The 9,612-nt window shown below is 69.3% G+C and overlaps 4 protein-coding genes across 4 annotated transcripts in view; 3 read left to right on the forward strand and 1 right to left on the reverse strand.

The window, feature by feature from the left end:
- The window catches only part of CHLNCDRAFT_134046 (hypothetical protein), a gene marked incomplete at both ends in the record, with an annotated part of 8,141 nt that extends 7,251 nt beyond the window's left edge, over nt 1–890 (reverse strand). The window contains 2 exons of the mRNA XM_005847766.1: nt 299–652; nt 857–890. Coding sequence (XP_005847828.1) covers nt 299–652; nt 857–890 — 388 coding nt within the window. The remainder of the gene's footprint in view (nt 1–298; nt 653–856) is intronic.
- Nucleotides 891–1,128: 238 nt separating this feature from the next.
- On the forward strand, nt 1,129–2,645 carry CHLNCDRAFT_52384 (hypothetical protein; the record flags this gene model as incomplete). Its single annotated transcript, XM_005847605.1, has 5 exons — nt 1,129–1,270; nt 1,430–1,495; nt 1,647–1,793; nt 2,030–2,239; nt 2,467–2,645. 5 exons carry the CDS (start codon nt 1,129–1,131, stop codon nt 2,643–2,645), a joined length of 744 nt encoding a protein of 247 aa, XP_005847667.1.
- A 591-nt stretch (nt 2,646–3,236) lies between these two features.
- Nucleotides 3,237–5,723, forward strand: CHLNCDRAFT_134048 (hypothetical protein; the record flags this gene model as incomplete). Its single annotated transcript, XM_005847606.1, has 6 exons — nt 3,237–3,313; nt 3,733–3,927; nt 4,118–4,258; nt 4,476–4,698; nt 4,883–5,205; nt 5,447–5,723. 6 exons carry the CDS (start codon nt 3,237–3,239, stop codon nt 5,721–5,723), a joined length of 1,236 nt encoding a protein of 411 aa, XP_005847668.1.
- A 2,425-nt stretch (nt 5,724–8,148) lies between these two features.
- Nucleotides 8,149–9,612, forward strand: part of CHLNCDRAFT_134050 (hypothetical protein) — a gene marked incomplete at both ends in the record, with an annotated part of 2,674 nt that continues 1,210 nt past the window's right edge. Inside the window, 6 exons of the mRNA XM_005847607.1 lie at nt 8,149–8,222; nt 8,446–8,498; nt 8,610–8,720; nt 8,880–9,052; nt 9,223–9,345; nt 9,491–9,610. Of these exons, the coding sequence (XP_005847669.1) occupies nt 8,149–8,222; nt 8,446–8,498; nt 8,610–8,720; nt 8,880–9,052; nt 9,223–9,345; nt 9,491–9,610 (654 nt within the window). The remainder of the gene's footprint in view (nt 8,223–8,445; nt 8,499–8,609; nt 8,721–8,879; nt 9,053–9,222; nt 9,346–9,490; nt 9,611–9,612) is intronic.

The raw sequence follows: 9,612 nt of genomic DNA on the forward strand, positions 1-9,612 counted from the left end.
TCTGAGGATCCCCGGGAGGGCGACTCGTTTGCGATGATGAAATCGTCGGGGGACGGCGGCGGCGGTGAGGCCGGGCCCGGCGTCGGCGCCGGCGCGGGGGCGGGCGGGGATGGCACGCTGGCGGCGGGCGCCTTGCCGCCGTCTGGGGAGGGGGCGGGGGACGGCGTGGGCGTTGGTGCCGGCGCGGGGGCAGGGGGGCTCCCATCGCCGCCGCCGCCGCCAGAGTCGCCGTCTGGCCCCGGGCTGGGAGAGGGGCTGGGAGAGGGGCTGGGAGAGTAGCCCCCTTCCCCATTATCACCTTCAGGCGGCGACGGGCTGGGGCTGGGGCTGGGGCTGGGGCTGGGGCTGGGGCTGGGACTTGGGCTGGCGTCGCCCAGAATGTTGCCAATGTCGCCGCTGCCGTCGATGTTGGCTGCATCCACACCGGTGTCCCCCCCCGGCCCCACCCCACCCGATCCTCCCTTCGTGTCTGGTCCCAGGTATTGCTGCTCGTCCTGCTGGCCTTGCGAGCCGAGGTCGGGTGGGGGCGGCTCAGCGGCGGCTGGGGCCGCCGCCTCCTTGCTGTCGCCCTGGCTGCTGGCGCCGCTGCTGGCCAGCAGCAGCGTCGCCAGCACCAGAGCTACTGCCCACCGGCTCATCGGGCCGGCTGGGGCTGCATAAGGCGCGTGGCGGAAGGGGCTGCAGGGGAGGTGCACGCGGTGGGCCCCTGTCACCGCCAGCAGGTGTCTGCACGGTCTTTCAATCAATTAGGGGGCTCCAGACATAAGGGGGGCTCACCACAGCGCGGCCCAGCCGAGGTGTCGCTACAGGCGTGTTTGGAGGAGCCGCGGCTGGTGGCGCGGCGGGTTTGGCTCACGACAGTCGACGCCTCGATGCGTGACGCAGGGCATTTTGCTCGATGCGCCGCTGTGTAAGCCGGCACACGCTGCGGGACAGTCGGCAGGACAGGACAGCTGGAAGCGGGAATGAAAACGAGCAACGCGGAGGGTGTCCCGCATCGTTCTGCAGCCCCGGGGGGACCGCCACGTGCTCACCGCAGCGTCTTCCCACCCCACCCTGCACGCGCAGCCGATCACAGCTGGGCTTTCCCACGCTCCCTGTCCCCTCCAGCGACACGACTGGGACACCATGGCAGCCCGCATCGACCTGCAGGGTCTGCAGCGGCAGCTGGACTCGTTCCAAACCAAGTTCCACGCGTGGGCGCAGCGCACGGTGGCCGGCGCAGCGAGCCTTTGCGACGGACACCTGGGCAGGCTGAGGGAGTTCCAAGGTGCGCTGACGGGCCTGATTCTCTGAAAGGGGCAAGGGGAGGGATAGGTAGGGGCCTGAGTGCTTCATGCCGCAAGCTTTGCGGTTTTGAGGGGCGCCCGCTGCCGCGGTCGCCGCTGCGTGCCGCCAACGCCTGTGGTCCCACCACGCCTGCCTGCAGCCGCCATTCGGGGCCTGGAGCAGCAGCAGGCAGAGCTCGAGCAGCGAGCAGCAGATGTTAAGCAGCGTAAGCACTTGCGGCCGCCACGGGCGCTGCTGCTGCCACCATGGTGCGGAACTGAGCGGTGCAGCCACTCACACGTTGCCGATTGTTCATACGGCCTGGCGCAGCTTCAGCAGGTGTTGCTGGTCTGACCCCGCTCTGCCACCGCATGCAGGGCTGGCCGCCGAGGAGGGCGAGGTGGCTGGGCTGCAGCAGGAGCTGGCCAGCATTCGCGAGGAGCAGGGCAAGCTGCCGGGGCTGGTGCGGGAGGTGCAGGAGGCGCTGGAGGCAGAGGCGGATGCCTTCCAGCGGCAGGAGGCGGGTGAGCGCGCAGCTGGCACCCGGCTGTACCTGCTGCCTGGGAAACAACGGCAGTGGGCACGCGCTGTCGAGGCTCTTTCGAGAAGCAGCCCCCTGCTCTGAGCCGTCCCTGCCTGCCTCCCTTTGCTGCCGCCCCTTTGCGCTGCGACACACACGCGCACACACTTGCTGCGTCGCCTCCGCTGCTCTCACCCACTGCTGCACTCCCCCACCCGCCCCTGCTGCCGCCCGGCGCAGCGCTGTCCAACCAGGAGGCGCTGAAGGAGCGCAAGCTGGGCGCCCTGCACCAGGCCCTGGCCATGTACCAGCGCCGCCTGGGCCTCGACTTCCAGCACAGCGAGGCCGACGGCGAGCAGCTGCGGGTGGTAGTGACGCAGGTGGACCCCCGCGACCACGCCCGCGCCTTCCAGTTTGCGGTGCAGGTGGTGGGGGACAACAGCTACGCGGGTGCGTTGGGGGCGCGGTTTGGGCGAGCCGCGAGGGCGGCGGCTGGCTTGGGCAGCGGCAGCGGCGCGCATGTGCTGTGCTTGTGCAGCAGTGTGAAGAGGGGAGAGGTGGACAGGCGGGCGCTGCGTTTGTGCATCCACCTTCTGGCTGAAGGGTAGCGCGGCAGCGGTAGTTGCAGGCTGCTCAGGATGCAAACAACCCACCTGTCGGTCTGCCCCTGCCTGCAGTGCAATCCTGCGAGCCCCCCCTGCCGCGCATGGCGGAGCTGCTGGCGGAGCTCAACGCCGGCGGCAGCTTCAGCCGCTTTGTGCGCTGCGTGCGCCGCGAGTTCCAGGCGGTGGTGGCCGAGGAGATGCAGCAGCAGCGTGCGGCGCCGCTGCCGCCGCAGCCGGTCGCGGCGTGTTGAGCGGGCGAAGGGGGTGCCAGCGGCAGGTGCCTCAGTGACAGGACTGATGACGGTACTGGGAACTGGGAATAACGTGATATGGAGCTAGCATCTGGCCTTCATCTTTACATTTGGCCTTCTCCAAACTTGCGGCAGGAATATGCGGGAGCACATTCAGCCGCCGCTTACCCTGCTACCTGGGGCTGTAAACTAGCTGGGCGATCCTAGAACCTTCAAAGTCGAAGAAAAATGACGAGCAGCAGCAGGGCCACTCCGAGAAGCAGCATGCTCGCAGCCAGCGGTTTGGCGCAGGTGACATAAGCAGGGGCGGGAGGGCCAAGCGCAGCAGGGGCGGCACCTGCTGACATGGCTCTCAGCCGCCATACCAGCGGCTTGCAGCCGCAAGTGGGCATCTTCTTCAAGAAGCTGCTTCTATTCACGCCTACAGCCCTTGTCGAGCAACGCACACAGCCCAGGAGCCAGATCGTCCTCTCCCTAGCGTGGCGGGCAGTGGCGCGGGTTGGCGCAGTCACGGCCGCACTCTAGGCCGTATGAAAGCCAAGTGCAGCCGTTAGCGAGTGCCCAGGGCTGCAGGAGGCGCGCATCTAGCACATGGCGCGGCTACACGGCTCCAGCTTCGCGGTTGCGCTGCTGCTGCTGTGCCTAGCCGGGAATGCCGTGGCTTCCAGGTGCGCCGCTGCTCTGGGCGGGGCGCTGCAGCCCTACCCGCATGTCCGTCACCATGGCTCTTGCATGGGGTTGTTCCCAACCAACCCCTGGCTGAGAGCCGTGGCAGCGCTCACCCTCGGCCCCATGAATTGGCCGTGTGGTGGCGGGCTCGGATTGGCCGGCGCAGCGGCTGGGGAGGGCGAGGGCGGGTGCCCGAAGGCGGCCGCCGCCCTATCTCGGCCGTGCAGCCTGCGTGCGCTCCATCCGCGCCGATTCGAGCTGCTGCCTGGCTGTCTCGGGCTGCTGGGCACACGCTCCTCCGCCAGCCCGCTGCGCCTCCTGCCCTCGCATGCCTGCCACCCCTTGCCGACATCACGCTCCCGCGCTCTCCTCTGCCACCCCCCACCGCACTGCGTTTTGTACCACCGTCCTGCCGCAGGGTGTGGGTGTACACTCTGGTCAACACCGACTACCACGGCAACAAGCTGCTGCCCCACTTCCTGAACTACTACCACGGCCAGGGCATCACATGGCGCCGCTTCCTGGTGCTGCTGCACCACACGCCGGGCAGGTACAGCCGCAAGGGGCTGGAGGACGCCATGGGCATCTGCTCGGGATACGCGGTGGAGTGCAGGTGGGCGGGGGGAGGGGTGTGTGGTGGGCGGGTGGGGGGGGGGAGTGGGCAGGTGCCAGGTGTGAGCATGGGAAGGAGGGAGCGGTGCAGTTGCAGCAGGCCGTGCATGCATCGAGCCGCAGCGCCGGCCAAGGGCGCGGCGTGCCGACGCCGCCAGGCGTGCCCGCCCGCCCGCCCCGCCTGCCTGCAGGGTGTGGGAGGGGCGGTACTCGTCTGAGGAGCACATGGTGCAGCAGCTGTCCATGCTGGCGGACTACGTGTCAGACCCCACGGACTGGGTGGTGGCGGCGGACGTGGACGAGTTCCAGGACTGGGGAGGAAAGTTCATCAAGTGAGCGGGCTGGCGGTGTGGTGTGGTGGGGGGGTCTGTGGTGGGGGTCGGCGGGCAGCAGGCAAGGGGCGGGACAAGGTGCTGTGCGGAATGGAACCCGCCCGCGGCCAACGGCGGCGCGGAGGCGTGCGGCGCAGCCTCTCGCGCAGCCGGCGCCGAGCGCCTGAGCCGGCGGCGCCGCCCTGACCGTAGAGGCTGCCCACTTGTGTGCGCGCAGGCAGGCGATTGCTGACCTGGCTGAAAGCCAGATGCCCATGGCCACCTACATCCGCGGCAGGTTTGTGGACCGCGTGGCGGCGGGAGGCGTGCTGGCGGCGGTGGCGCAGCCCATGGGCGACACCGCGGCGGGCGTGGCGCCGCTGTTCCAGCAGTACCCGCTGGCCTGCCAGGTGGCCAACAAGCTGTACAAGGGCTGGGACACCAAGGTGGTGGCCTTCAGGGTGAGCGGCCGGCCCCACGTGCGGCGCGGCGGTGCGGTGCGGCGCGGCGGCGCGTCGTTGTTTTGGTGGTGGCGGTGGTGGTGGTGGTGGTGGCCGTCCGCGCACACATGCGCGCGCGCGGCGGAGCCGGCGCATCTCCCTGCGCCCTCCGGCTCACCCCAGCCGCACGCCTCCCCCCTCGCAGGCGCATCACCGCACCAGCCGCGGCAGCCAGCACCTGGTGGAGGCAGACGACGCGCGGGCGTACTACGGCACCTGCGACCCGCCCCCCGCCAAGTGCGCCCGCCCGCGCGGCATCAACCTTGACCTGGACCTCTTCAACCAGACCCCCTACCACCGCTTTGCGGACAAGTACCGGTATAAGGACACGCCAGAAGCTGAGGAGAAGCTGCCGCCGGAGCTGCGGCTGTGGATCGGCCTGGCCGCCGACAGCGTGGTGCCCATCCACCACTTCAAGTGGCACGCGGGGCTGCTGAGCAACATGAAGGACCGCATGGAGTGGTACAGGTGGGCCCTGGCGCTGGGCGCGGCGGTCCCTGTTTTTTGGAGGGCCTGCGCAGGACTGCTTGGCCGCAGCGCGGGCGCAGGGCGGCGGCAGTGGAGGCAGCAAACGATGTGCGGCGCCACGGCGTGGCGGCGGCCGGGCATGGCCCTCTCTTGCTCCTGCACCATCGTCCAGCCCTTCTCATGCATGCCTGCCTCCCTGCCCCCCTCCCACTCCCCCTCCCCTGCCCACTGCGCCCTGCAGCGGCGACTGCAAGCTGGGCGAGAACGAGGACAGCTGCACTCCGCGGCTGGCGCACTGGAAGGAGAGCGCGCTGACGGTGGCGGCGCTGGAGGCGGGGCAGCCCATCGACGTCAAGGCCATGGGCTGCGCCAAGCCTGAGCAGGACATAGGCATCAACACCACCTTTGCGGGGGCGGCCTGGGAGTGGATGGAGGACTGGCTGGACGTGAAGGAGGGGGCCAGCGGGAACACGGTGCCCAAGCAGTACCGCAACGGCCAGTTCAAGGACACGGCGTGAGGGCCGGAGGGGGCCCGATGTGCGCCTTTGACCCGGTCAAAGTGTTTGTTTTGAGGCCGCCCTTCCACCATTCTGGAGGGCGTGCACTTTTTGCCTGTGCTGTGTGTCATATGCTGATTCTCTATTCATTCATGCGCTTGACCCCGTGCGCTTCTGCCTGCACCACATGACGATCGCATCCTGCATTCCTCCAACACGACAAGTTGCAACTGTTCTGATGAATGCCGAGGATTGCCTGTAACAAATCATGCGGCCTGCATCGCGCTGCAACCAGTGTCGAGTCGCGGGCATTCCGCTGACGGGGCTGGCCGCCCGCCCGCCCGCCCGCCTGGCGGGCGGCAGTTCCAAGAAAGCCAGCCTCCAGCCAAACTCGATCTCAATCGAATTGCCGTGTTGTCATTCCCACCCCGAGCCGGTGTTGGCCGCCTACACACCAGTTCATGACAACCCAAGGCCAACAAGGGCCTGCAGCGCCCGAGGCTGAGGCCTCGCGACTGAAGGCGGAGGTGCAAGCGCTGCAGCAGGAGGTGAGCGCGATGCGCGAGGCTGCCGTGGGAGACAAGGAAGGCAGCACCGCCTCGCCGCCGCCGCCGCCCACCGAGCCACTCGGCTCCCTCGGCTCCTATCCGCCCGCTCGCGCACACACCTGCACGCGGCCCTTGCGTGCCTGCAGGTGCTGCGCCTGCAGCGCAAGCTCGGGGACATGCATGCCGGCGACCTGAATGTGGTGCAGCGGGCGTACCGCAGCCTGTGCCAGCACGTGGAGGCGCTGGAGGAAGAGGCGCACGGCATGGTGGTTGACCTGGAGGAGTTTGAGACCCAGCTGGTGCCTCCAGAGCTTGTCGCCCAGGAGGCGAGTGCGCAGCAGCAGAGGGCAGCCAGAACGGGGCAGTTGAGCTGCGCAGCAGGGTCGTTGCCCCATGTTGCTGGGTGGCGGCAGGCGTGGACAGGGAAACAGCAGCCAGATTGCTGGAGCAGGCACGACTCGCCGGCTGACCCCATCCCCTGCCCGTCGCCCCCGCCTGCCCCCGCGCCTGCAGCTGTCGGTGGCGGCTGCGGTGACGTTTGGCGTGGCGCTGGTGCACCAGACCATCAAGGCGCTGCCGCTCCACAAGTCTGCTGCCCCGCTGCTGTCCAAGGGCGTGTGGCTGCTGGGCGGCGCCTTTGTGCTGGCGCGCCTGACCGGCGGCACGCTGGCGCACGTGGCGGCCATGTTTGGGCGCAACGCCGGCAGGAAGCGGCGCCTGCTGAGGAAGCTGGAGGCGGTGCAGGTGGGCACAGGGTGGGCTGGGGTGGTGCCTGCGGTGGCTTACCGCCTTGAGATATCATCTGATGGCGGCGGGAACAGGGAGCCCCACACCAGCCTACCCCAACCACTGGCTGCGAGGTGTGGAAGCCACCTTGCTGCGAGCAACCTGCTCATGCTTGCTGCCGCCTCCCGCCCGTCCCGCCCTCCCTGCTGCAGGAACGCATCACCATCATGGCAGCGCTGCAGCAGTGGGCCGAGAAGCAGGCGGGACCCTCGGCCGCAGCGGCGGCTGCTGCTGGCCAGGGCGCGGAGGCAGGGCCCGGCGGCGGCGGCACCGGCGAGGGCCAGGCTGGCGGGCTGGTGGCGCCTCCCCGCCGCATCAGCCCCACCGAGTCCAGCAGCAGCGCAGAGATGGTTGAGATGCCTCAAGTGGAGGAGCTGGAGGCGGCTGAGGAGGGAGCGGCCAGGGCTGCCGCGGCTGCGGCTGCTGGCGAGGCGGCTGCGCGGGCCCAGGGCGCAGCAGGGACAAGCGGCGCTGGTGGGAGGAGGGGCGCGGCGCCAGAGGCGGGGCAGCCGCAGCAGGGGGCCCGGCCTGCTGCCGGCGGCGGCGGGGACCCGCTGCTGTCGCTGAAGGCGTATGTGGAGCTCGGGAAGAAGTGACTGGGCCAGTGCAGCAGGCTGGAATGTGACCGCAGGAGCGGGCGCCAGAGAGAGATGACGTTGCGGCGATTCACCTGTCAATTTCAGTGCACAGACATCAATGCCATGCATGCATTCAACTTGATTTGCCATGGCCCTCCCATGGCCTGTGAGCATCCATCAAGCAGGTTGCCAAGGAGCGCTGGGCGGGCACGGCGCGGCGGCGGCGGCTGGGATGCACGGGTTGGCTCGTCGGCGGATGGGTGGGTTGCCCAGATAGAATGGCACAGTAATGAAGCAATTTTGGACGAGACAGCATTGAACGGCATACCAGCCCTGTGGGGAAATGCAGGATGGCCAGCAAAATTCTCGCAGGATGTGTGGGAGCCGGGGTGCAGCCCGCCCCGCTGGCGGCATAAGCCCCCGGACCCCCATCCATCGTGGGTCCTCTCCAGGGCATGCGCCCAACCCAGGCTTCTCCCCCAGAGCTGGGTGGCGGCCTGTAGCGGCCTGTGGAGTGTGCCCGCTGAAGGCGCCATGGTGCTGCCCACTGTCATCTATCTCGTTAAAGTCACCGCCTGGGCCTGGCGCATCATATTCATCAATCTGAGGTCCGTTGGCCGCTTCCTGTGCTGTACGTGCACTTCCCCACACACGCTCTCTGTTCGCATCAAAAGCAGGCTGTGGGGCGTGCTATTTGGCGTGCATGCGCTGCCGACACATTTGGAGCATGCCGCCGCCCGCCCGCCACCCTTCGCCCCCCGTGGCCCTGGCTCCCCAGCGCTGCCGCCTGCCGAGCGCTCCTGGTGGTTGCTGCCGCCTCCTGCCCTGCAGCAACCGCAAGAATGGTGGGCTGCGACCTGACGACATCATTGCCAGCAGCGTAGGTGAGAGGGGCTGGGCGTGGGGCCCGCTGGGCACGCAGAGGCGGCTTGGGTCTGCAGCCGATGCCTGCCGCTGCCGCTCGGCGCATCATCCGCTGTGCCCTCGCGCTGCAGGCCCCCCACACCTGCTGCTGGCCTACCGACTGGCCATGCTGGGCTGGTCGCTGTTCATCGGTGTGCGGCAGGTGGTGCAGAAGGGCAGGAGGGTGTTTGTGTTCTACACAGGTAGGCCCAGGTGGCCGGGGCCGGCGCCCGGTGGCTGCCCGCTGCGCAAGCCATGTCTCGCCGCTGTGCACAAAGCGCGCTGCTGCGAGATCCAGGCAGTGGCCGCTGTCCCCGCGCCGACCGTTGCCGGCACACGCATGCCACTCACGCCCCCTGCAGTGTGGAACTGGTGGCTGCTCACCGCCTTCTTTGCGCTCGGCAGCGCGGCCAGCCTGGCTGCCTGGCGGCGGCGCGCGCGCCAGCGCCGACGCGCGCACGGCGCCGCGCAGCCGTCCCGGGGCGTGGACTGGCTGGGCAACGCCACCCTGGCCACATTCTGCGTGGTGACGCCGGTGAGTGCTGGGGCAGCCCCGACGGCATGCTACAGCCGCCGGGGGTGGGGGTGCGGCCGCTGCCTGCGACAAAGGCAGGCCGCGCCCCTACCATGCGCGGCGCCTGCCAGCCGGGCATGCGCGGAGGGCTGCCAGCGCGGCCGCCGGCCCCCGGCCGCCTGGGTGTGCAGATGGCTCTGCTGGTAGATGTCATGACCTGGCTGGTGCTGGTACCCATGCTGGAGAGGGAGGAGGGGGAGCCTCAGCGCGCCGCCTACTGGCGTGCCGTGTACCACAACTTTGAGTCGTACAACGTGCGGGGGCCCTCCCGCCCTCCCCACGCCTGCCGCCGCTGCGTGTGCCCGCACGACCGCCCACCCCGCCGCTCACGGCCCACCCCGCTGCCGCGCGCCGCCCGCCGGGGCCCACCCGCCGCCGCCGCCGCCGCCGCCGCCGCAGATGTCTCTGGCTGTCGACTTTCTTACCTGGCTGGTGCTGGTGCCCATGCTCATGGACAACCCGGATGCCGCCCACACGCGATTCTGGCGGCAGCGCCTGTACTGCTTTGAGAGCTACAATGT

The sequence above is a fragment of the Chlorella variabilis genome (genome assembly GCF_000147415.1).
Source record: "Chlorella variabilis unplaced genomic scaffold CHLNCscaffold_10, whole genome shotgun sequence".
NCBI lineage: Eukaryota > Viridiplantae > Chlorophyta > Trebouxiophyceae > Chlorellales > Chlorellaceae > Chlorella > Chlorella variabilis.